Source organism: Balaenoptera acutorostrata, chromosome 1 (genome assembly GCF_949987535.1).
Source record: "Balaenoptera acutorostrata chromosome 1, mBalAcu1.1, whole genome shotgun sequence".
Lineage (NCBI taxonomy): Eukaryota > Metazoa > Chordata > Mammalia > Artiodactyla > Balaenopteridae > Balaenoptera > Balaenoptera acutorostrata.
Window position 1 is genome coordinate 39,822,399 of NC_080064.1, and position 24,584 is coordinate 39,846,982.

Genomic DNA, 24,584 nt, shown 5'->3' on the forward strand with positions numbered 1-24,584 from the left:
GAAGAGATTATAGATGAAAACTTCCCTAATATGGGAAAGGAAATAGTCAATCAAGTCCAGGAAGTGCAGAGAGTCCCATACAGGATAAATCCAAGGAGAAACATGCCAAGACACATATTAATCAAACTATCAAAAATTAAATACAAAGAAAAAATATTAGAAGCAGCAAGGGAAAAGCAACCAATAACATACAAGGGAACCCCCATGAGGTTAACAGCTGATCTTTCAGCAGAAACTCTGCAAACCAGAAGGGGGTGGCAGGACATATTTAAAGCGATGAAAGGGAAAAACCTACAACCAAGATTACTCTACTCGGCAAGGATCTCATTCAGATTCGATGGAGAAATTAAAACCTTTACAGACAAGCAAAAGCTAAGAGAATTCAGCACCACCAAACCAGCTTTACAACAAATGCTAAAGGAACTTCTCTAGGATGGAAACACAAGAGAAGGAAAAGACCTACAAAAACAAACCCAAAACAATTAAGAAAATGGTAATAGGAACATACATATCGATAATTACCTTAAATGTAAATGGATTAAATGCTCCAACCAAAAGACATAGACTGGCTGAATGGATACAAAAATAAGACCCGTATATATGCTGTCTACAAGAGATCCACTTCAGACCTAGGGACACATACAGCCTGAAAGCGAGGGGATGGAAAAAGATATTCCATGCAAATGGAAATCAAAAGAAAGCTGGAGTAGAAATTCTCATATCAGACAAAATAGACTTTAAAATAAAGACTATTACAAGAGACAAAGAAGGACACCACATAATGATCAAGGGATCAATCCAAGAAGAAGATATAACAATTGTAAATAATTATGCACCCAACACAGGAGCACCTCAATACATAAGGCAAATGTTAACAGTCATAAAAGGGGAAATCGACAGTAGCACAATAATAATAGGGGACTTTAACACCCCACTTTCACCAATGGACAGATCATCCAAAATGAAAATAAATAAGGAAACACAAACTGTAAATGACACATTAAACAACATGGACTTGATCGATATTTATAGGACATTCCATCCAAAAACAACAGAATACACTTTCTTCTCAAGTGCTCATGGAACATTCTCCAGGATAGATCATATCGTGGTTCACAAATCAAGCCTTGGTAAAGTTAAGAAAACTGAAATCATATAAAGTATCTTTTCCGACCACAACGTTATGAGACTAGATATCAATTACAGGAAAAAAAAAAACTGTAAAAATACAAACACATGGAGGCTAAATAATACACTACTAAACAACCAAGAGATCACTGAAGAAATCAAAGAGGAAACCAAAAAATACCTAGAAACAAATGACAATGAAAACACGATGACCCAAAACCTATGGGATGCAGCAAAAGCAGTTCTAAGAGGGCAGTTTATAGCAATATAATCCTACCTCAAGAAACAAGAAAAATCTCAAATAAACAACCTAACCTTATACCTAAAGCAATTAGAGAAAGAAGAACAAAAAACCCCCCCAAAGTTAGAAGAAGGAAAGACATCATAAAGATCAAATCAGAAATAAATGAAAAATAAATGAAGGAAACAATAGCAAAGATTAATAAAACTAAAAGCTGGTTCTTTGAGAAGACAAAAAAAAATCATAAATCATCAGCCAGACTCAGCAGGAAAAAAAGGGAGAAGACTCAAATCAACAGAAATAGAAATGAAAAAGGAGAAGTAACAACTGACACTGCAGAAATACAAAGGATCATGAGAGATTACTACAAGCAATTATATGCCAATAAAATGGACAACCTGGAAGAAATGGACAAATTCTTAGAAAAGCACAACCTTCCGAGACTGCACCAGGAAGAAATAGAAAATATAAACAGACCAATCACAAGCACAGAAATTGAAACTGTGCTTAAAAATCTTCCAACAAACAAAAGCCCAGGACCAGATGGCTTCACAGGCAAACTCTATCAAACATTTAGAGAAGAGCTAACACCTGTCCTTCTTCTAAAATATAGCAGAGGGAGGAATACTCCCAAACTCATTCTACGAGGCCACCATCACCCTGATACCAAAACCAGATGAAGATGTCACAAAAAAAGAAAATTACAGAAAAATATCACTGATGAACATAGATGCAAAAATTCTCAACAAACTGCTAGCAAACAGAATCCAACAGCATATTAAAAGGATTGTACACCATGATCAAGTGGAGTTTATCCCAGGAATGCAAGGATTCTTCAATATACGCAGATCAATCAATGTGATACACCATATTAACAAACTGAAGGATAAAAACCATATAATCATCTCAATGGATGCAGAAAAAGCTTTTGACAAAATTCAACACCCATTTATGATAAAAACTGTCCAGAAGGTAGGCATAGAGGGAACCTACCTCAACATAATAAAGGCCATATATGACAAACCCACAGCCAACATCATTCTCAATGGTGAAAACTGAAACCATTTCCTTTAAGATCAGGAACAAGACAAGGTTGCCCACTTTCACCACTATTATTCAACATAGTTTTGGAAGTTTTAGCCACAGCAGAGAAGAAAAAGAAATAAAAGGAATCCCAATTGGAAAAGAAGAAGTAAAGCTGTCACTGTTTGCAGATGACATGATACTATACATAGAGAATCCTAAAGATGCTACCAGAAAACTACTAGAGCTCATCAATGAATTTGGTAAAGTAGCAGGATACAAACTTAATGCACAGAAATCTCTTGCATTCCTATACACTAATGATGAAAAATCTGAAAGAGAAATTAAGGAAACACTCCCATTTACCATTGCAACAAAAAGAATAAAATACCTAGAAATAAACCTACCTAAGGAGACAAAAGACCTGTGTGCAGAAAACTATAAGACACTGATGAAAGAAATGAAAGATGATACAAACAGATGGAGAGATATACCATGTTCTTGGATTAGAAGAATCAACATTGTGAAAATGACTATATTACCCAAAGCAATCTACAGATTCAGTGCAATCCCTATCAAACGACCAATGCCATTTTTCACAGAACTAAAACAAAAAATTTCACAATTTGTATGGAAACACAAAAGACCCTGAATAGCCAAAGCAATCTTGAGAAAGAAAAACGGAGCTGGAGGAATCAGGTTCCTGGACTTCAGACTATATTACAAAGCTACAGTAATCAAGACAATATGGTACTGGCACAAAAACAGAAATATAGATCAGTGGAACAGGATAGAAAGCCCAGAGATAAACCCACGCACATATGGTCACCTTATTTTTGATAAAGGAGGCAAGAATATACAGTGGAGAAAAGACAGCATCTTCAATAAGTGGTGCTGGGAAAACTGGACAGCTACATGTAAAAGAATGAAATTAGAACACTCCCTAACATCATACACAAAAATAAACTCAAAATGGATTAGGACCTAAATGTAAGGCCAGACACTATAAAACTCTTAGAGGAAAACATAGGCAGAAAACTCTATGACATAAATCACAGCAAGATCCTTTTTGACCCACCTCCTAGAGAAATGGAAATAAATACAAAAATAAACAAATGGGACCTAATGAAAACTTAAAAGCTTTTGCACAGCAAAGGAAACCATAAACAAGATGAAAAGACAACCCTCAGAATGGGAGAAAATATTTGCAAACGAAGCAACTGACAAAGGATTAATCTGCAAAATATACAAGCAGCTCATGCAGCTCAATATCAAAAAAACAAAAACCCAATCCAAAAATGGGCAGGAGACTTAAATAGACATTTCTCCAAAGAAGATATACAGATTGCCAACAAACACAAGAAAGGATGCTCAACATCGCTAATCATTAGAGAAATGAAAATCAAAACTACAATGAGGTATCACCTCACACTGGTCAGAATGGCCATCATCAAAAAATCTACAAACAATAAATGCTGGAGAGGGTGTGGAGAAAAGAGAACCCTCTTGCACTGTTGGTGGGAATGTAAATTGATACAACCACTATGGAGAACAGTATGGAGGTTCCTTAATAAACTAAAAATAGTACTACCATATGACCCAGCAATCCCACTACTGGGCATATACCCTGAGAAAACCATAATTCAAAAAGAGTCATGTACCACAATGTTCATTGCAGCACTATTTACAATAGCCAGGACATGGAAGCAACCTAAGTGTCCATCGACAGAAGAATGGATAAAGAAGATGTGGCACATATATACAATGGAATATTACTCAGCCATAAAAAGAAACAAAATTGAGTTATTTGTAGTGAGGTGGACGGACCTAGAGTCTGTCATACAGAGTGAAGGAAATTAGAAAAAGAAAAACAAATATCATATGCTAACACATGTATATGGAATTTAAAACAAAAAAATGGTTCTGATGAACCTAGGGGCAGGCAGGAATAAAGATGCAAATGTAGAGAAAGGACCTGAGGACACCGGGAGGGGGAAGGGTAAGCTGGGATGAAGTGAGAGAGTGTCATGGACATATATACACTACCAAATGTAAAATAGATAGCTAGTGGGAAACAGCTGCATCGCACAGGGAGATCAGCTCGGTGCTTTGTGACCACCTAGAGGGGTGGGATAGGGAGGGTGGGAGGGAGACGCAAGAGGGAGGGGGTATGGGGATATATGTATACGTATAGCTGATTCATTGTGTTGTACAGCAGAAACTAACACAACATTGTAAAGTAATTATACTCCAATAAAGATGTTAAAAAAAAACAGAAACAAAAATAAAAACTGACCAGGAATCAGCTAGATTTCAGAGATGGGGAAGAAACTGGAGGTGGGTAGGAGGCCAGCGTGCTGGCCTGGTGCCTGAGTGGACATTTGTGCTGCGGTGCACTTGGGGTTTCAGTGTCAGTGGTTGCCTGGGCCATAGTGATTTTCATCTCTAGGCTCTCCTGTTTCCACACCCACAGGAAGAAGCAGGTATTAGCTACCCCCAGCCCCTGGGTGACTGGTCGTGAGCCCTGGAGCAGGTGGGGCAGGTAGAGCATGCAGAATGCTGGACCCCTTACTGGCCTCCGTCAGTGACCAGGCTCTCTAGGGGCTCGTCTTAGGCTAGGGGAGGAGCCTGGGGGCTAGTTGAGCTCCCAGTGGTGCCCCTTTTGTGGTCAGCTGTGGGCCGTTTTAGCACACGATACACTGCCCAGATGCCCATAGGAGGGAGGGCTGGGGAGCCTGCTGGGATGGTGAGTGAGGGAGAGTGCGTGTTGGGGAGCACTTACTTCCCTGCATGGTCCCCAGATCTGTTCTGACTCATGCCAGGTCCCCAGCAGGTGTCCTGCAGTCCAAGTCCTGCTTCTACTGGCTCCTTCAGGCAGCCCCTCCCACCCCTACAGGAACCGCGCTCTTCTCAGAAGTCTGTTTGAAAAGCTCCTAGAATCGCGGATGGCCCAAGTGAGTCCTGGCTGTTTCTGCTCAGATGAGTGAACTGAGGCTGCCAGAGGGGAGGGAAGAGGCACATCAGGCCGTGGCACAGCTGCAGCGTGAGCCCAGAAGTCTCCGTCCAGCTGCAGGTGTGGTCTTATAGAGGCTGTCCCAGAGGTCCTGCCTTTCTGAGGCCCTCCCATACGCCTCTGCCGTGCTGAGAGCTGAAGGGGAGGGAAGACAGGTGCAGACACACACAAACCCTGGATCTTGCCCTTGAAGTATTTGGGGTTGAATAGTGGGGGTGGGTGGGTGAGGCAGACCTCCAACAGTGGACATGCCCTGTTATGAATCAGGATGTCCATACAGGTCCTTCTGCGTTAGACAGGCTGCTCGGCTTGATCTAACTCAGCCTGACGCAGGCAGGCAGCGTGTGGGTAGCGGGGCAGGGAAGGGAGGGGAGAGAGAGGACGGCCCCAGCGAGCACAACGCCCACAGGTGCGACGCCTGCCAACCACCTCATTTAATTCTCACAAAACAGGAGGTGAATTCGTTCAGCCCAAATTGCAAGCAATTGGAGAAATACGTTTGTCCTTGTAGCTCCAGAGCAAAAGCTGATAAATAAAGGAGGCAAATGCAGTATCTTGGTCCCAAGGTGGACATCAGGAGAGACAACCATGGAGAAAGGAAGACAGAGTGAGGGAGAAGAAGCAGGAGAGGAACAGGCAGAGAGACGCTGAGCAAGTCCTGTACCTGTACCTGCGTGTCTGGACTTCCCAGAGCCCCAGAAGGAGCATCAAGGTCATGGTCCATATGGTGATGATAAAATTTGTATTAACTGTCATCATCATAATGATGCCGGTCATTGTGGCTGCCATTTTGAGTTCCTACTATGTGGTACGAATCTTTGCAACTATTCTACAAGGTAGGTCTTTTCAATTCATCACATAATTATTGTTATCACTGCCCATTCATAGAAGAGGGACTTGAGCCCTTGAGGAGGTCCCCTCCGAAGCCATGCAGTCTGCAGGGGGTTGGGCTGGGATTTAGAGCCAGGGCTGTGGGATGCCAGAGCCGCCTTCTCCCCACTGGGCCACGTGGCCCTCACTGACGTGGCTTTGGCTCTGAGGGGTGGGCCCGAGCCTGGGCTGGACGCTGGGAGCTGGCTTCAGTTCTGGGCTCTCAGCATGGCCTCCTGGGGCATGAAGGAGACACAGAAGTTATCCTGGTTTTGGCAGTGGTCACTGCCCTTGTCCATGGGGACTGTCACAAAAGATCACTTGACCAGAAGCAGGGGACCTGCTTTGGATCCCAGCTCTGCTGAACACCATGTGGCTTTTCCTGCTCATTCGGGGCCTCAGCTTTTCCCTTTATGAAGTAGAGGTCAGAAGAGGGTCCAGCAAACCTCCCAGCCCTTAAGGATTTGGCAAATAATCCCTTCCCCACTCCGGCCCAAACCTGCTCCGAAGGCAAAGAAGCAGATCTTGTCTTCGTTCTCCTGCAGAAGAGTCATGACCCTCTTCCCCATCCGCTCATTCCTCTTGTAGATGAGCTCCTGGCGGAAGTAGCTGTCGATCTCCTGGGCCGTGACCTGCTCGTGCGGCGGAAGGGTGGTGTTGATAAAGTTGGGCAGCTGTAAAGGCAAGACAGAGACTGCTGCCTTCAGTTCTTCCTGGAGCAGAGTGGCTTCCAATAAACACACACAGCCCAGTGTGGGGCTGGGTAACTTACCTTTATTCAGGTAATTGATGCTTTTCATCAGTTCCAAGATGCTTTGAGATGACTGCTGTTATCCCAGTATCACAAATAAAGAAAGAAGAGCGAAAGATCCAGACAGGTGGAGAGCCACACAGCTAACTAAATGGCAGAGCCAGGCTGGAGCCCTGGACGCCACCCTCACACACGTATCACTCCCGCGTCTCTGCCTTGTTGAACCTCGGCTTCCAGACACAGAGATCCTGGGAGGATCTCACTGTAGCACTGACCCTGTCCCTGGCACGTACAGGGAATCTGGTTCAGCAAGCAGGTGTGGAGGGTCAGCTGAGCTGTCTGCCTTGTGTAGCAAAAAGGCTGACCTGGGCTTCAGGCCTTGTTCTGATGCTGTGTGACTTTGGCCAAGTTACTTAACTTTTCTGAGTCCAGGTTTCCTCATTTACAAGATGGGGCTGATGGTATTGCAGGGGATTGCATGAGATGATGGGTGCTGTCGTGGACACCTTTCAGCCCACCCCACCTTACAGAGGTCAGAGGAGGGGTCATAACCTTTGGTTCTCCCAGTGTATCAGCCGTGGTTGGCCACCTTCTGTTGCCACCACTATCTCTGCATGACCAGCTCCACCGCTGCTCAGGATGTAACTGAAACCCTCCATCCCTTCTTGAAAATTTCAACTCCAGGACCAAGGCTTCCTTCCATAACAGTGGCTTGTTCAACAACCTGCCTTGGAGCTATCCATATTTCCCAGCTCTTGGCCCCATGTCCACACTCAGCCGCATGGCCTGGGGCCAGCATTTCTGACGTGTCCTTGAATGAGGCAGAGAGCTCCCTGAGTTCAGGGACAGCACCTCTGTCGTCCCTGGGCCCCTGCTGCCCGGCACAAAGTAGGTGCCCAGCACAGGTTTCTGGAGCCTTGAACATAAAGACGTGCCATCCCTCCTCACCACATCACCTCCTCCTGTTCTTCCGTTCCCAACATGTTTCCTCTCTAACCTGCTCCAGTGCTGTGGCCTTCAGCATGTGGCTGGGGTGGGAGAGGAAGCCATGGACCACTGAGGACCCTGAGGCCATGAGTAAGAATACCTGCTCTTTCCCCACAATCCACCAGTGTGATTCTAACCTCCAAGCCCTTGCTCACAAGGGGTGCCCCCTTCACCACTCTGTCTTCACCAACCCAGGCCCAAAGCACAGGACACAAGGCCTAGCTGACTTCTGAACTGGCCAGATGGAGAGTCTAGCACGAGGAGACTAAGTTCCTGCAGGTTTTAGCCCAGCCACATGGATTCTAGAGCCACTGACGAGTTCTCAGCCCTCTTTCTGAGGAAAATGGAGGCATCAACAGAGGCTGAACCCAGAGGGACTCTGGGGAGGCTGGGACATCTGCCTCTGCTATTTGTTGGCCAAGGACCAGGGCATTCCCTGAGTGAGAGGAGCTTCTCTGCCAGAAAGGCCTGATACGCTGTTCTGGGATGAGCAAGACAATGATACGACCGGTATGCCCTAAACTTGAGCAGTGCACAACCTAGGTAGCTGTATGCAGCAGCTCTGCCAGTGCCCAATCAGGGCCAGCACAGAGTTGGTGCTTGGGGACTGTTTGGCAAATGGATATATGAAGGAATAGAGTTCTTACTCCCTCCCCTAACCATGGAGCGGATGCTTGGCAGCCCTGATAAAACAGGCCACACTTGGACTTGATGCCACTATAGGAAACACTGCAGGCTTCTGAGTAGGGGAGGAGCACAAGAGAGGCTGTGACTCAGGAGGGTTATTTCTGGAAACCTGGCCCTCGCAGGCTTCTCTCCATTCCTTGGGTATGGAAGAGAACGTGGGACGATGTTGCACCGACAAATAAATATTTGTTCAACGAGTGGATGCATGGATGAATGGACGGGCTCGCAGGCAGCAGCTCTGGAGGCTGTGAATGTGAGTCCTGAAGTCAGACAGCTGGGTCAGCTCGGGCTGGAATCCTCCTTTTGCCACTTACCAGCTGGGTGGCCTCTGTAACTCACAAGTTACTTGGCCTCTCTGAGACTCAGTTTCCAAATTGGTCATGTAGGGGTTATATATATTGTTATAGGAATTAAACAAGATCGGTTTTGGAAAGTGCTTAGCACAGTGCATGGCACAAAGGAAGTCTTGACTAAACGTCAGCTTTGTACAACTAGCCTGGAGGATGGGGCTGGCTGCATCATCTTTCCCCTCTGATGGCAGGGGCTACAGTGAAGGGTGGCCTTGGACAGGGGATAGAGATGGAGATGACAGAGAGATGGCCGTCAGAACCCTCAGAGAGCCTGAAGGCAGCATTCTGCTTCCCTTCCCCTCTTCCAAGGGTCCAGGCAGAGGCCTCCTCCCTGTGATGTGTCCAGCCCTCCCTCCTCAGGTCCCTGACCATGAGTGTGCATTTGTGGATGATGAATCTCCATTCAATCTTTAGGGAGCTTGAAAAAAAAAAAAAAAAGAAAGAACAAGAACTAGAAAGTTCCATGTCAAAGCCACAAAGACGCTGGGCTAGCCACTGGGTTCCCTGGGCTGCCCTGCAGCTGGCTGACATTCTCTGCATGTTTCATGCTGATGGGTCCTGGCTCCACGCCAAGGATGAGGCCTGGCTGGATGGAAACAAATTAATGATGTGATTAGACTTGTTGGGAGTCTTAAATCTCTTGCAACAAGTTCAAGTGCAGGACGTACGATAACATTTTAAAGAGGACACGTCGGGTCCCCAGGACCCTAAAGTGATAGGTCCAAGATGGAGTGATGAGAAGATGGGCCAGGCAGAGCTGGAGTGGGGCTGTGAGGCTCCGCTGACCCCCGACCAGGACTGGGTCAGGTCTAGTGGTCAAGGGCTCAGGCCTGCTGATGTCACAACCTCAATGTCCTCATCCCTTCTCTTTATCCTGTCCATCCAACAGACACCTTCTGAGAACTTCCATGGGTCCAGCCCTGTGTCCAGCTAGGAGGCCACAGACAACCCTCAGACAGGGTCTGCTGCCCTGGCTGAGGCTCACAGCCAGTGGGGATCAGAACACTGGGGCACACATGTGTTAGAGGGCAGCGAGGGATGTGGGAGCCTGGAGGAGGCCCCTAATAGGATGACGTGTCTTGGTTTGTTCAAGACAATCCAGGTTCATGGCTACGGTAGATGGCTGCATGCCTATGAATTATTCTGACTCAATTACATTTGACCTTTTACTCTCAATAGTGTCTGAGTATGGACAATAAATATATATGGCTATTCGACACCTAACGCAGGCTGGGGGCTCAGAGAGGGCTTCCCAGGGGAGGGGCCTTTGGATCATCCTGCTGATTTGGGGGCCCTGACAGTGCTCGTGACCGGAGAGCTGCGGGAGGCCAGGGCCTCAGCCATTTCTGAAGGTGAGATGGAGGGGGGATGAGGTGAAGCCGACCAAGGGTGAGGTGTGCCTGGCCCCTGTCCTCCAGTATGATCATCCTGGGCCCTGCATCTGTCCGGCCCCGGCCTCCAGAGGCCCCTCCAGCATCCTCGGCACTGCAGCCGGAGGCATCTTTCTGACCACGTCCCTGTCTGGCTTAAACACCCCAGGGTGTCAGCCCCTCAGTGAACATTCTCACCCCCATATGGTCTGCCGTCTGCTTTGCAGGTCATTCCTCAGGACCTCCCACTGTCCTGTGCCCCTGCCACGCAGCTAGCTCTGCCTGCCAGCCCCTGCCTTTGTCCACACCTGGCCGGACTCTACTCTCAAGCCTGGTCCAATACCACCTTCACCTGCAGCCCTCCCCAGCTGCAGGCGGTGACTGCCCCCTCCAGCCCCTGTGACGTCGGGACCTCCAGCCGCAGACCCCTTCTCTGTTAGCACGCGGGCACTGGATTTAGCCTTGCTGCCCTGACACTAGGCTTGTCTGTGTCTGGGGGCGGGGCTGCCTAGTCCCTCCCTTGAGGGCTAGACTCGGCCTGTGCACCCCTGGGTTGCTATTCTAATCTGGGTGGGCCAATCTACCTGTGCCCTCTGCTCTACTTCAAGTACAGGCACTGCCAGGAGACCCCCGACGTAGTTCACCTGTCAGAGACACGCCAGTGGTTCTGGACACCGTGCAAAGAAAATCTGAACTTGTCATCCCCCGGGGTCACCCCATTCTTCCCTCTCTCAGCTTAGTGTCCTGCCCTCTGTGGCCAGGGCTCTGTCCTGCACACCACTCTCCCCAGCCTGGCCATGTCACGGCCAGGCCATCCTGAGTGGTGAGGGGTACCCCTCAGGCACACAGCTCCCTGGCTGCTCAGGGCTCGCCAGCCTCTGCCCAGCGGAGATTGTAAGTGCTAGGCTCTGTCACAGGGTGGATGGATGGCTGGTGAAACGTCTGTGAGCCTCGTGCTGCCAGGGTTCTCCTCCCTCTCTCCTCTACCAGAGAGAGTCAGGGCACCCGGAATCCCAGCCTTCTGTGCAGGGCCTCCGCATCCTTCCTCTCCCTCACTCTCTGCACTGCACTGAGCACAGCACACGCCTGCGTTTGCCCGTGCAGCATCGCTCACTGATACTCGCTCTGTGCCACGCCCTGTGCTGGGCAGCGCGACGAGAGTGGACAGCACACCCTTGCTCTCGAGGAGCTTGGGGTCTAGCGGGGTCCCTGGCTATGCCTCCAGCCCAAACTCTCACCCCTCCTCCTGCTGTCTCTTGCCTCCAGCTCGTCTGCGTGGTTTCCTCTGCCGGAATGTTCTTCTGCCTCCTGTCTGTGGCCAATTCAGGTTCTTCTCTGACCTCTCTTATTTCAGGAGTCTTTCCTTCTCTCCCCAGCCCTGCCCCACCCCTACCCCCAAGCCCACCTAAATTCCTGCTCCTGCCACAGGCTCCAAGGGCATCCTCTACTCCCCCTCGTAGCAAGGGTCATGCTTTGGTGCAGTTGCTTGTTGAATCTCCCCTTTTTCCCTATGAGACCCTCAGCCCCATGAGGGCAGCTCTCTCTGGCGCCCCGCCATATCCCTTTCCATAGCACTGTGCCTGGCATTTAAAAACTATTTCCTTCATTCATCCAATATCTACTGAGTTGTGCTCTGTCCCAGGTGCTGCTCTAGCCAATTATCAGTGAATAAAACAGACCCGAAACCCTGCCCTCAGGGAGTTTATGCTGTAGTGGGAAAGGACAGACAATAAATAATGATTGATCAATGAATCAAGATATATAAGTACGCGAGAAGATGATAAAGGCCATGAGGAAAAGTGGAGCATAGTAAAGGGGACAGGTTGGCGGGGGCGGGAGGGGCGTCAGGTTGCAATTCTAGACTGGGTCAGGGCCCGCCTCACTGAGACGATGACATTTGCATTATGTCTTGAAGGCAGAGAGGGGGTGAGCCATGGTGACACCTGGGGAAAGGCCTTCCTGGCAGAGGGAACAGCCAGTGCAAAGGCAAAGTGTGTGGGTGGGCTCATGGGTCAGCAGGGAGGGCTGCACAGCTGGAGTGGCATGTGGCAGGCAGGGGGGGAGGCAGAGGACACGGGGTGGAGGCTGGGGAAAGACCACGGGACCACACAGGCCATCACAGAGACTCTGGCTTTATCCTGAGAAAAATCGGGAGCCATTCAGTGTCCTGAGTGGGGAGGTGGCCTGTTCTGACTAATTCAGCTGCCTCTTGAATGAATGGATAATCAAGCACCAGACACAGAAAGCACAGGGGGCCTAGAGGTGCCCGGGAGAGAATCTAACTCCACCCAGGGTGTCAGGGCGGTTTCGCAGGTGAGATGACACTGGACCACGGCCCGAGTGGGAGGAATCTGGGAGGGAGGAGCCTGAACCAAGGCAGAGCTGTGGGAAAGGGCAAGGTGCATGGGGGAAGTGCTACAAGTGGCAGAGGTCAGCAAAATGAGGTCTTTGGGGCGGGGGACCTGGGCTGTGATGAGGTCCATGGAGGGTAGGACATGGAGAGGGGGCCTTGACTGCCTACGAAGTATCTTGGAATTTATCCCGAGGGCAACGGGAGGCCTGGTGGAGCCATGCTCAGCTCCTCGGCTCCCACTCACTGTATGCCCAGCCTGGGGGGAATCTTTCCTCTAGGACTCGAATCGAGGCAGAGAGTCCTGGGCTGGACTCAAGCCCAGGCTCTGAGCACCTGTGAGCTTTCCCTTTCCTGGGCTTTAACCTCCCCAGATGCTGGACTAAGCCTCAACGAGGCCTCCCTGTTCTTACAGGCAAAGCTTCCAGGGTCTAGGCCCCTGAGTCACACACACCAGGCTCAAGCTCTGCTCTTGACAACTTGATAACAACTAATAAGTGGTGTGGCCTTGGGCAAGTCTCTTCCCGTCCTTGAGCCTCAGTTTCGCCCATCTATAAAACAGGGATGCCAAAGCTCCTGCTTGCCATGGCTGGAGAGATGATTGCCTGCACCTGGCACACAGTAGGTGTCTAATAAATGCCTTCCTATGGGCCTGGCCTTGGGAACTGGTGTCCCGGAGGCTGCCCGGGCTGGGGGAGGGGAGCCTCACCTGGGATGTGTCGTGGTTGAAGATGACGGCGTTGAGGTCCCCGCAGTTGTAGTGCTTGATGAGGTCCTCGGTGGTGTAGGGTGCCTGCAAGCTCCCGGCCCGCACACTCTCGTGCTGCAGCAGGGTCTGGTTCAGGGCAAACAGCACCTGCGCAGAGGGAGGAGAGGCGTCAGGGCTGTGCTCAGGGACCGTGGCTGAGGCCCCTGACCCCTCCAGGACCGGCCCTCCTCCCGCTGGACTTTGGGGCAACAGGCCTGAAACAGGGTGTGTGAAAAGATGGGAGGGGCCTGACACCAGCTGGCACGGCCTGAATGTTGCATGTCTCCCGCTTTTCACTCACTGGGCTCTCACCACGTTCAGCCTGCTCTCATCTCCAGCCCTTTGCCCTCACAGGTCCCCAGTACTGCTCTGGGCATCAATATCTTATCTAATAATAGTTGTGTCCAGGTTTTGGAATGATGGGCGAGTTTTTCTTTTGACTCCTTTCTTCTCGAGTGCCTAGATAAGTTCTAGAAGGAGCACAGACTCATTTTGGAATCAAGAGCACCCCCAAACAAAGCAAAACAAACAAATGAACAAAAAACCAGAAAGCCCATTAGATGTCAAGGCCCAACCCAAATGCCACCTCCTCCAGAAGCCATCCTCACACCAGGCAAAGGCCTTAGGAGCTGAGCCCCCAAGTCAGATCCATGCTGCCATTCAGCATGTGTTTCCTCCAGTCCCTCTGTGCTCTGGGCCACCGTGCCAGGCCCTGGGGACACAGCTGTGCCCAGCCAGACCTGCCAGGCATCAGGATCACTTGGAGTGCTACACAAAAATATCAGAGATTCCAGAATTGGAATCTCTGAGGTGGAGCCCAGGATGTGTATTTTTAACAGGCTCCCTGGGAACCTCTTTAGCGGTCCAATTGCTTCTGGCATTTGAGGACCGTGGCTCTAATGGAACATGCCCTGCCCAAGGCACAAGGCCCTGAGAGATGATCTAAAATGTCCCATTTTAGATGGGGAAACTGAAGCCCAGGAGGGGAGGGGAAGTGGCCAATTCTGCACGGCTGGGACTAGAGCCAGCTTCACACAGCTATGCATCCCAGACTCCTTTGGCCAACAAAAGGGAGGAGCTTGACCAGTCAGTGGGTTATTTAGCACAAATAGAGGGAAAAACAATTGCAATTCCTGTGCAAAACGCCAGGAGGTGGTCTCGGGCCACCTGTCCTCGCTGTTTCCCCAGCTCCAGCCTCCCTGGCAGTCCTCAGGCCCTGTTCATCCTGTCTGCACACTGTCTTGGACAACACAGCCCCAGCCTTAGTCCACACCAGTTGAGGCCCAAGCCTCTCTCACTGGGTCCACTGCAACCCATGCTCCTCTCTGGAGACTCCCCCCACCCCTTCCCACCTATCCCATATTCTTCTGCCACAGCTATCCTTTAAAAACACAAATCTGATGGGCTTTATCTTTCTTTTTTTGCTCAAAACTTTCATGGATGCCTCCTGCCCAGGGGATAAAAGCCAAGCTCTTTGCTGGAGCCTGCAAGGCAGTGGCCTGGCCACTGCTGTGGTCAGCGACCTCGTTTCCAGCCCCTGTGTCTCCAAATGCTAAACTACTCAGCAGTCTTTTGTCTCTGTGCTTTGTATATGCTGTTCCCTGTGCATGAGAAACCTCCCGCCTCTGTTTTCCACTTGCAAACCGAGACTTGGCCTTCCAGGGTCTGCTCAGATGTCTCCTCCATGAAGCTTCTCTGACCATCTGGGGGCTGGGTGAGGCCCCTCCCCAGAGCTCCCACGGTCTCCCTGTGTGGCAGAGTGATACAGTAATGGCCCCAAACCTTAACCCCTCCCTATATACATACCCTTGGCCACGGAACTCTGTAGCTCCTTCACATTCTGACTCTGGACTTGCTGCATTACACATGGAGGCCAGCATGACAAGCCTCCATAGCCAAATGGAGGAAGCGTTACACATGTGCTGCTGTCTTTTACACGTCCACATTGCCTTGAGAGCAGCCCAGGCTGGCCTGCTGGAGGGTGAGAGGCGTGCATGGCAGAGCCCAGTTGTTTGCGTCGTCCCACCAGGGCGGTCCCAGTCCGGCAGACGGCCAGCCGGCTCCCAGACAAGCAAGTGAGCCCAGCTGAGCCCACTGAGCCTGCCTGCCTGCCTGCCTGCAGCTGGGTCCAGACATGTGAGTAAATGCTTCACAGCATAGCTATGGCGAGAGATGAGGGACCCACCCTGCTTCCCTCCAGCAGGACGTGAACAATAGATTGTAAATGCATTTTAGCTACCTGTCTCCCCCCTTAGGCGATGAGCGGCTTGAAGACAGGAATTGCATCCTATTTATTTTTGCATTGGCAGAACTCAGCACTGTGCCTGGTAGAGGGTGTCACCCATCCTTTCTTCGGTGCTTTGACACCTGCTGTGGTCAATTCATAGTTCAAGGTTGCTCAGTAAGCCCTTCAGACTAGCCCCTAGAACTCCGGCATTCTGTCTGCACTTGGGGCACGCTGCCACCACGTGGCAGAAGTTTCCGCCAAGTGGCATTAGCCACGTGGTTCCAGAACACATAATCTGAACAAAAAAGCTCAGGTAATAGGTACACAAAGTCTGGCTAAAATACTGTCTTGGGCGACTGGGCCAAGCTTGTGCTTGTGAGAGCACCTCCACCCATCCCCTTCTACTTTTGTTTCTGGGCGGGCAGGAGAGCTGGATTGCACTGAGCTCTGGCAGCCCAGCCTGCTTCCCATAATGAGCTGGCTGGAGATGAGGTCAGGCCCCCACCACCCCACCTCTGGGCCTTCTCCAGGCTTCCAGGTTCTGGCCACCACCCCTGAAATCCAATCTGCAGCCACCTGGCGCAGGGTGTCCACGGCAGCAGGGCAGCTGGGGATGGATCGCAGCAGGCAGTGGCCTTGTTGCCGTGGACATCGCTAAGGCAACAGGCACTTCCTCCTGCATAGCAGATGCCTGGGATGAAAGCGTCCAGGCGGGCTGGAGCTCCCTCCTCCTCTGGGGGCTGGGACACACAGACTTCCTGTGACCACACCCTGCGCTGCACACACCTGCCCTGCTGCTTCTCAGCACTGGCCCCACCTGGCCTGTGCTGAGGTCATCGGCTCAGGCGTCCAGAAGACCTGGCTCGGGGGGGGGAAATGGCCCCCCAGACCCTCTTAGACACATGGAGTCACTTCTGCAGTCATGTGGCCCTCGTGGAGCTGGGAGGTGTTCTAGTGAATGAAGCACGCTACAGTCTGCAGGGCGCTGAGAACAGTCCTGGCATGTAGTAAGTGTGGAATAAATGCTTAGAAGAAAATAGTTAGACCTAAACCTTCCCTGATTGGAGCTAGAAGGGCCCAGCAGTTTTTCAAACCTTTTGTAGCCATGGAATCCTTTTCTGTTGTTATGGTTTTCCAGAGGAAACTTACTTGGAACTCAAAATGTGTAGCAGATAGAAATGGGAACTTCCCTCATTGAGGTAAAGGAGGCAGGCTATTTACCTGAAGTCCCGCCGGCTCAATGCCCACCCCCCCCCACCCCATGACAGGCTCCCAGTGCTTCTCTGTGGAACCCACAGGTGCCCTGGAGCCTCGTTTGAGAACCACTGATCTCTTCGTATGTCCTCTTCACATGGAAGAGGAGAAAAGACAGGGGTCCAGAATAGGCAGGATGAAGCTTGCCCAAAGGCCACACGGCGAGCTGGGGGCAGAGTGGGTTCCCTGTTCCCTGACCCCCAGTCTAGGACCTTTTGCTGTGCTCTGGACCATGTCTGGGGCTGGATTTCCCGAGGTCCAAAGGCACAGTCTACATTCATCCCCCACACCTTGCCATACCCATTTTCTTTCAGGAGCCTTGTGAAATAGCCAAAAAACAGCTAGGGAGAATTTATTATTAACATGTTTAGAGGTAGAACACTGAGATCAGATTATTCAAGAAGCACCTCTAGAGTGGCACAGCCGGGATGTGGTGGAGTCGGGACTGAAATCCAGCCCGTCACTCCAGACTCCCCTCAACCCCCATCACAGACCCCGGAGCTTCCCTTGGTTGTGGCACTTATCCCACTGAGATGTCCATTTCAGGTAATTCCCTGTTCCCTGCCTGTCTAGACTGAGAGATTGGTGAGGGCGGGGAGCCTGCCTCTCTGGTCACTGCTGAACAGCAGACACTCGAGAACTATGAGAGGGAAGGATGCTGACCTTGAATCCCATGACCTTCCCCCTCTACCTCCTGCCTCGTATCCATCCTTTGCAATTTGTGAAGCAGTCCTCATCCATTGATTACTAGGGTCACTATGTTTATTGAGCACTTACTATGCGTCAGAAACTCTCTAAGCCCATATTAATTTATCTAACCTTTACAGCAACTCTAAGGTAGGGCTAGTATTAGCTCCATTTCATAGATTGGGGTGGCGGGAGGGGGCAGTTGCAGCAAAGAGATATTAAGTAACCCACTGAAGGTGACAAAGCTGGAGAGGGGCGGATGTGCATTCAAACCTTGGCCATCCAGCCCTGGAACCCATCCTCTTAGTTCACCACTGCCCTCGGGACTTCACTCTGTTCTCCTTGGGAGAGAGCGGGCAGGGAGGTGTCCCTATTCACAGATGGGAAAACAAAGAAGCAGAGGGGAAGGGGACCCAAGGCCACATGGCTTATAAAGGACAGAGCTGGGCTACGAAATTACTTTTGTCTAGCTCCAACCAGGTTCCCATGACCAGGACTTCAAAGTAATACGTGCTTCTTCATGTGCATTCTTGGTGCTTCCAACAGACATAGGGAGGTAACACTCATTCATTCATTCAACAAACATTTACTTTCTAGTGATTCTCTGCAGGCATCTGGGGTTGTTGGATTAATTGGACTTGGTTTCCATCCACACGGAGCACCTTTTAGAGGCAGATATGCCAACGGGCCTTTATAGTAGAGGATGGCTGGAAAGTGGGGCCTTCAAAGCCCAGTGCACAGGCGCGAAGAAGTGCCTTCTTGCTCTGATTTCTGTTTCCCTGTCATTCACCCTGAATCCTCAAGCCTGGCCCTGCTCAGACTCCCAGGCCTCAATGCCTTCTGCCCCCCGGCCACTTCAGAATAACCAACCCGCCTCGCCCCTAGCCTCGGTGGCCCACTCTAGGATAATGTTTATGATAAGGCTTTGACATGAAATAACAAACACGGGGTGAAGGCGAGAGCCGCCTCACTTCCCCTGGACGGCCGTGTGTGGAGGCCCGGCCACCAAGAGCCCCTGAACATCCTGGTGGCACGCCCCTCACCGGTACTTGCAGGCCAGGAGCTGGCCCGCAGCGTCTGCTGAGTGTAGGCCTGGAATTTAAACACATCTTCAAACATGGGCCTCGGATGGAGGGAGGCAGGCGCCAGGAGGGTGGGGACAGGTTTATTGTTCCAGATCAGTCTATAAACAGTCCTGGATGGGCTGGGAGGGTGAACACCGAGGCCTTGTCGGCCCAGCAGCGTCATCGTGAGAAGGCCAGACCCGCTTCGTCAGGAAGGATGTTTGAGACAGGCCTGGCTCTCAGGCTGGGACCGTCACTTCTCACCCACCCCGAACTATAGGGAAGTGACAGCAAAGGCCCCAACCCACTCGGCGGTGCTTACTGAGCACCTGGCATGGGCCACGCGCTGTTCTAGGTCAGGGGATTTAGTCAGGGACAGAACAGACCCAAATCCTGCTCTCACTGAGCTTATCTGCTGGGGAGGAAACAGAGAATAAATAAAATAATTAGTAAAATGTTAGTATTTAGTATGTTAAAGATACAACAAGAGTTCCATTGAACTGGAAGTTCAGACTGCCCGCTGTCACTTTGGGCTCCTCATGCCTCTAAACCAACAGGCAAAGCAGGGAGTTACTGGGCTGGCTGGGGGCCTGGTCCTGACGACCAAGGGGGAATTGGAGGTGAGGGAGAGCGCGTCTGCGGCATAGGATATCCCTTAGGGCGTCTCAGTATTACCAGGCCCTGTGGGTAACTAATGTCAGTGGGAAACTTCAACGACCCAGTGTAGGCAGTCTAATGGCCCAGACCCGTCAGGAATGAAGGTTTGGGTCATCCCACCAGGTAAAGAACCACAACTAGCTGAGGAGCTTGCAGAAGGCAAAGGGAATAGGTAGTGATGGGGGTAATAGAAGAAGGTAGTTATAAATGCCAGCCTGACCACGTGACCAGTTACAGAAACAAGGACTCTCCTTGTCCGGAGTATTTCTTCCTTAATTTGTTAAGAATGTGTGCGTGTGTATAAAATCTTTGTTTTCTCCTGTCTCTTCTTTTTCTTTTCTTCTCTCCTATCAAGTAACATAAGACATATTTATTGACTTTATACCATAGTGTTTAAATATTGTTAACTCAAGTACTCTTAAGTATCGCATTTAAGTTATGGTACCTCAAGGAGAAAAGTAAATAAATACCACCCAAAGACTTTGCATCCTCTTTTGGGGAAGGCATTAACTTGTTTTGGTTGCAGGCAGACTTGTAATTGTTAGGCATAAGTGAGACCTTGTTATTATCTATTTGGAGATTAAGTATGATTTAAGGAGATACTGTATGAATGCCAACTTGACAAGGGGTGGACTTGTGATGGTTAATTTTGCCGACTTGACTAGGCCATGGTACCCAGATACTTGGTCAAACATTCTAGATGTTCTTGTGAAGATAGTTTTTAGATAAGATTCACATTTAAATCAGAAGACTTTGAGTCAAGCAGATTATGCTGTATAATAATTGGATGAGGTAGGTCTTATCCAATAAGTTGAAGCCCTTAATAGATAAGACCAACCTCCCTGATGAAGGGAATTCCGCCAGCACAGTGACTTTGGACTTGAACAGCAGCATCAGCACTTCTTCCCTGGATTTCCAGCCTGCCACCTCACCCTGTAGATTTTGGACTTGCCAGCCTCCACAATGCATGAGCCAATTCCTTAAAATAAATCAGTCTGTACGTATATATGTATATGTCTGCCTATCTATCTATCTATTTATCTATCTACACATGCTCTTGGTTCTGTTTCTCTGGAGAACCCTAACAAATACAGTATGTGTTACAAAGAATAAAAGAAGCAGAAAAGGAGGGCAGAGAGTGATGAGAGAAGGGGCAACAGCAGGTGCAAAGGCCCCGTGCATATGCAAGGAGGAGCAGAGGTCAGGGTGGCTGGAGCTGAGTAAATAAGGAGAGTGATAGGCGATGAGGTCAGAGTTCATTGGCATGCCAGGTTCCATGGGCCACAGTAGGGATGTTGAGAAACCATCCCACACCTTTCAGAGAATGGACTGTTATTCCCACATGACATATGAAGAAACTGAGGTCTTGAGGATGGTGAAAGTACTTGCACAAGGTCTCACATTGAAGAACTGGAGCTGGAATTCAAACTCAGGTCCAGCTGACAGGTGTTGGGTTCTTTCTGCTGCCCCTGGGCCTGGCCCACCAAGCTGCCTCCACCCAGACACAGGTAGGAAGAACAGACAAACAGACAAACAGACAAGTAGGGGCCAGTGTGTGAAGCCCAAATTCTGAGTGGTCAGCTGGGAAAGAGGAGGGGTGCTAGGACCTCAGTCATAGGGCCTGCTTAGAGCTGACATACGGGGAGAGGAAAGAGGTCACCTGGCTAAGGAACCCCACCTGGAACATGGCCTCCTGCGCTGTTTCTACTCTTTGCCCTGCCTGATCGTTCGGCTCCAGCCTTGTGCCGAACTCATCCTCCCAGCCTCAGGACCACCTCCCTTGCTCCCCCTTCTGCCTGGAAACTTCTTCCACCCACCAGCTCTCACTCCCCTTTCACTTGGCTGCAGAGGTTCCCTTCTCAGGAGGACTTCCCTGGACCATGGGCCGGGCAGGTCCCCCAAAGCACTGTCACTTCCTGGACCATTGCACTCACCCTGCTTCATTGCTATTTAATGCTCATTCTTCCTGCTTGATGGTGAACGCTCCAAGGGCAGGCAAATTGCCTTTCTTGGTCGTGGCTGTTTCTCTAGCAGAGGGCACAGTGCCTGATACTTACATAGTAGATGCTTGAGAAATACTTGTAGAATGAGGGAATGGATGGATGGATGAAAAGCTGCACCACTCATCCCAGGACCCCGTCCTGAGCAGCTCCCTGCTGGAACCCAATACCCCCAGGGCACAGAGGTGGCAGCTGAGCCCCCTGGACCCTGGGCCACATGTCTGTCAGCCCTGAGGTGGGCTGGGGTGAACGGCAGCTCTGCTTCACAGGAAGGTTTCTCCAGCCTGGGGGAGAATTCCTCAAAGGTTAGAGCCTGTCAGGCTCTGGCTGAGGTTTATTTATTCATTCATTCTCCTTGCTCCATTGACAGCACCAAAGCAGTGCTGACGACTTCCCCGTTTCCTTCTCAGTATGTTGAGTCCCCCGGCCCCTGGCACAGAATCCTGTCTCCGGACACTGCACCACTGAGCAGCAGGCCACCAAATAAACACAAGGCTTCCTGGAGCCGGGGACTGGCTCTGTGCTGGCAGGTAGGACCAGAGCTCCCGTCTCCATCTGAATCTCTACCACAAAGCCCTGGGCAAGCCATTTTCCTTCCCTGGGCCTTGGTTTACCCACCTGCGAAAAGGACCAACTCACACATTCATTGAATAAATACTTATTGACCACTTCTGTACCAGATGCTCTTCTACACCCTGAAGGGACAGCAGTAAACACAGCAAATAAAGACCCTTGTTCTAATGAAGCTTTCATTCCAGTAGGAGGAAGCTGACAATAAACAAAAATAACCAGTAAAATATGTTACAAAGTGATAGTTGTTAAGGAGAAAATAAGGCAAGGAACATAGGAAGTGTCTGTGTGTGTGCTGGGGGTTGACATTTTATATAAGATGCCCAGGAAAGGCACAATGAGAAGTGACATTCGAGAAGAGATCTGAAGGAGATGAGGGAGATGGTCATGTGACTATCTGAGAGAAGGAAGGATGTTCTGGGCAGAAGGAACAGCAAGTGCAAAGGCCCTGAGGCAGAAGCGAGCCTGATGGGTGTGAGGAGCAGGAAAGAGGCCAGCGTGGTTGGAGAGGAGTGAGCTAAGGGGAACTAGTCGATGAGCTCTGTCTCAGGCAGAGACCCAGCAGCAAATAGATGGTGCACTGCCCGTGCAGTGAGCTCCAATGAGGTAAGTTCAACTGAAAGGGTAATTGAAGCACAATGAATGATGGGAATATTCACAGAGGTGTGGACAGGAGACGGTGGAGCGCTGAGGAACAGCGGCAGTGGGAAGCTTTCCTGCCCCTAAGCCTTAAAGGGAAAGGGGGTTCAGGGACCTGAACCCAGCCAGAGCCACGGCGGTCAGAGGGGACCACAGCTACTGCTCCACGGCCTGGACCACAGTGGCCAGCAGGGAGGAGGGCGTGGGTGGGGGGGCAAGAAATATCCCAGCTTCCTTGCCCTCCTGCCTGTTCATCCCCTGCCAATGCTTCCCACTGAAATCAGGATAAAGGAGGCAAGGTGATGTTGTGTCACTGCAGGGCTCAGAGCTGGGAGAACACAGTGTCGATCTGGAAAGGCAAGGGGGATTTCCAGGACGCAGTCAGAAAGGTAGGGCGGGGTTGGTGGGGAGCACGTCCCGTGGGGCCTGTGGGCCTCAAAGGCCTCGGGCTTCCCCCAACGGGGATGGGAAGTCCCAGAGAGGCTGAGCAGAGGTGGCTGCAGTAGCTCTGTTGACATGGAATCCGGGGAGATAGGCGTGAAGCAAGGAGATGAGACTGAAGATGAGAGGGCAGCTGTCTTCCTCCTAAAGAGGGATCTCTGAGCACGTTCCTCCCTCCCCTCCCCTTACCCTGTCCCCAGCCCCAGCCACAACCCAAGAACTTGGGCTTGGCTTCTAGCACAGACGGTCCCTGCTCCGTGGACGCCCACCAGTTGGACCTGGGCGATGCGGCCACGTCCTCCAGCTGCCCTGCAGTGTGGGCTGGCTGAGCCTTCTGTGCTTTCCCGGGCGGGCAGCGGAGGCTGACTCACCCTAGCTTTCTTTCCTTCTTTTCTCTGGATGCCTAGTCTCTCCACCCGAAGACCACCCTTAAAGATCCCAGCATTCCTCTTCTGTCCTTCAAGTCATGCCAGGAAAGGCTCATAAATCCAGAGCCACCCACAGGAGGAGATTAGCATTCTGCTGGGTAGGGAGCTAACAGCCGGGCTGAGGCAGGGGCTGGGCTGGGGGTGGGGACAGGCCCAGAGGCTTGGGGTCTCCAGGAAGGGAGTTCGTGTGGGGTCTGCCCTGTTGGATGGCAAAAGGGTCCCTTGCTCTTCAGTTTTAGGCACAGGTAAGCCCAAGGGAGGCTGGAGACCTAGATTCTGGTGCTGCAGGCTCTGACTCCAGACCAGTTGTGGGCCCACTTTCTGGTCACAGGTTCCCTCTCTGAGACACGAGGATGTAGGAGTACTTCTCAGCTCTGCTTGTCATGTTCTATGAGCCCAACATTTTGGGACGGTGACACCCCACCATGTCATGATTTAAACTGTCTATGGTTCTAGGCACTTGGCACATGGAAGCTCATTTATTCTTTATAACAGCCCTGTGAGGCCAACATTACTGACCCCATTTTACAGACGGGGAAACCAAGGCTCAGAGAAGTAGGTGACATCACATGCTCCCCCACTGTCAGGGCTACGTGGCCCCAGCCTTAGCTCTGCTCAGTGTGCCAAGCCCTCCCTGACCCTGGGGTCAACTATCTGTCATGAATTTTTTTTTGCTCCCCAATAATCATTTCTGATCTCCTAAGTTGAATACATACCGTGAATAGAGGAAAAAACCAAAATGTATCAGAAAGTCCCACAGAATCATCTAGGCCGGCCTATTTCCAGTTATAAAGCTTTGAGGAACTTCAAGGTGGTAGATGAGTTGGAGAGAGAAACAGGTAATTATAAAACCCTGGGGTAAGTTAATGATAAAAGGGAAAAACAGGGGCCTTTGGGGTCGCAGAGGGGGTTTGTGATGCAGCCTGGGAGTTGGTGAAGGAATCAGGTTTTAAGCTGGGCTGTGCAGGATGAGTGGGGTCGAGAGAAAAGCGTGTTCAAGGCAGAGGGGCTCGGAAGTGCATGATGTGTTTAAAGATGTGTCAGGAGTTAGGCCCGGAGGGGACCCGGTGGCGAAGGGCCTTCGGTCTCAGGGGGAGGG

The 24,584-nt window shown here is 50.5% G+C and overlaps 1 protein-coding gene across 4 annotated transcripts in view; it reads right to left on the reverse strand.

The window, feature by feature from the left end:
- The window catches only part of TRABD2B (TraB domain containing 2B), a 220,599-nt gene that overhangs the window by 29,885 nt on the left and 166,130 nt on the right, over positions 1 to 24,584 (reverse strand). For 2 of the 4 annotated variants that reach the window (XM_057534744.1, XM_007164760.3), the window contains exons 3-4: positions 13,480 to 13,626; positions 6,775 to 6,949 (exon numbers count right to left, since the gene is read on the reverse strand). In XM_057534744.1, coding sequence (XP_057390727.1) covers positions 6,775 to 6,949; positions 13,480 to 13,626 — 322 coding nt within the window. The remainder of the gene's footprint in view (positions 1 to 6,774; positions 6,950 to 13,479; positions 13,627 to 24,584) is intronic. The other 2 variants (XM_057534747.1, XM_057534735.1) reach the window with 1 other exon arrangement.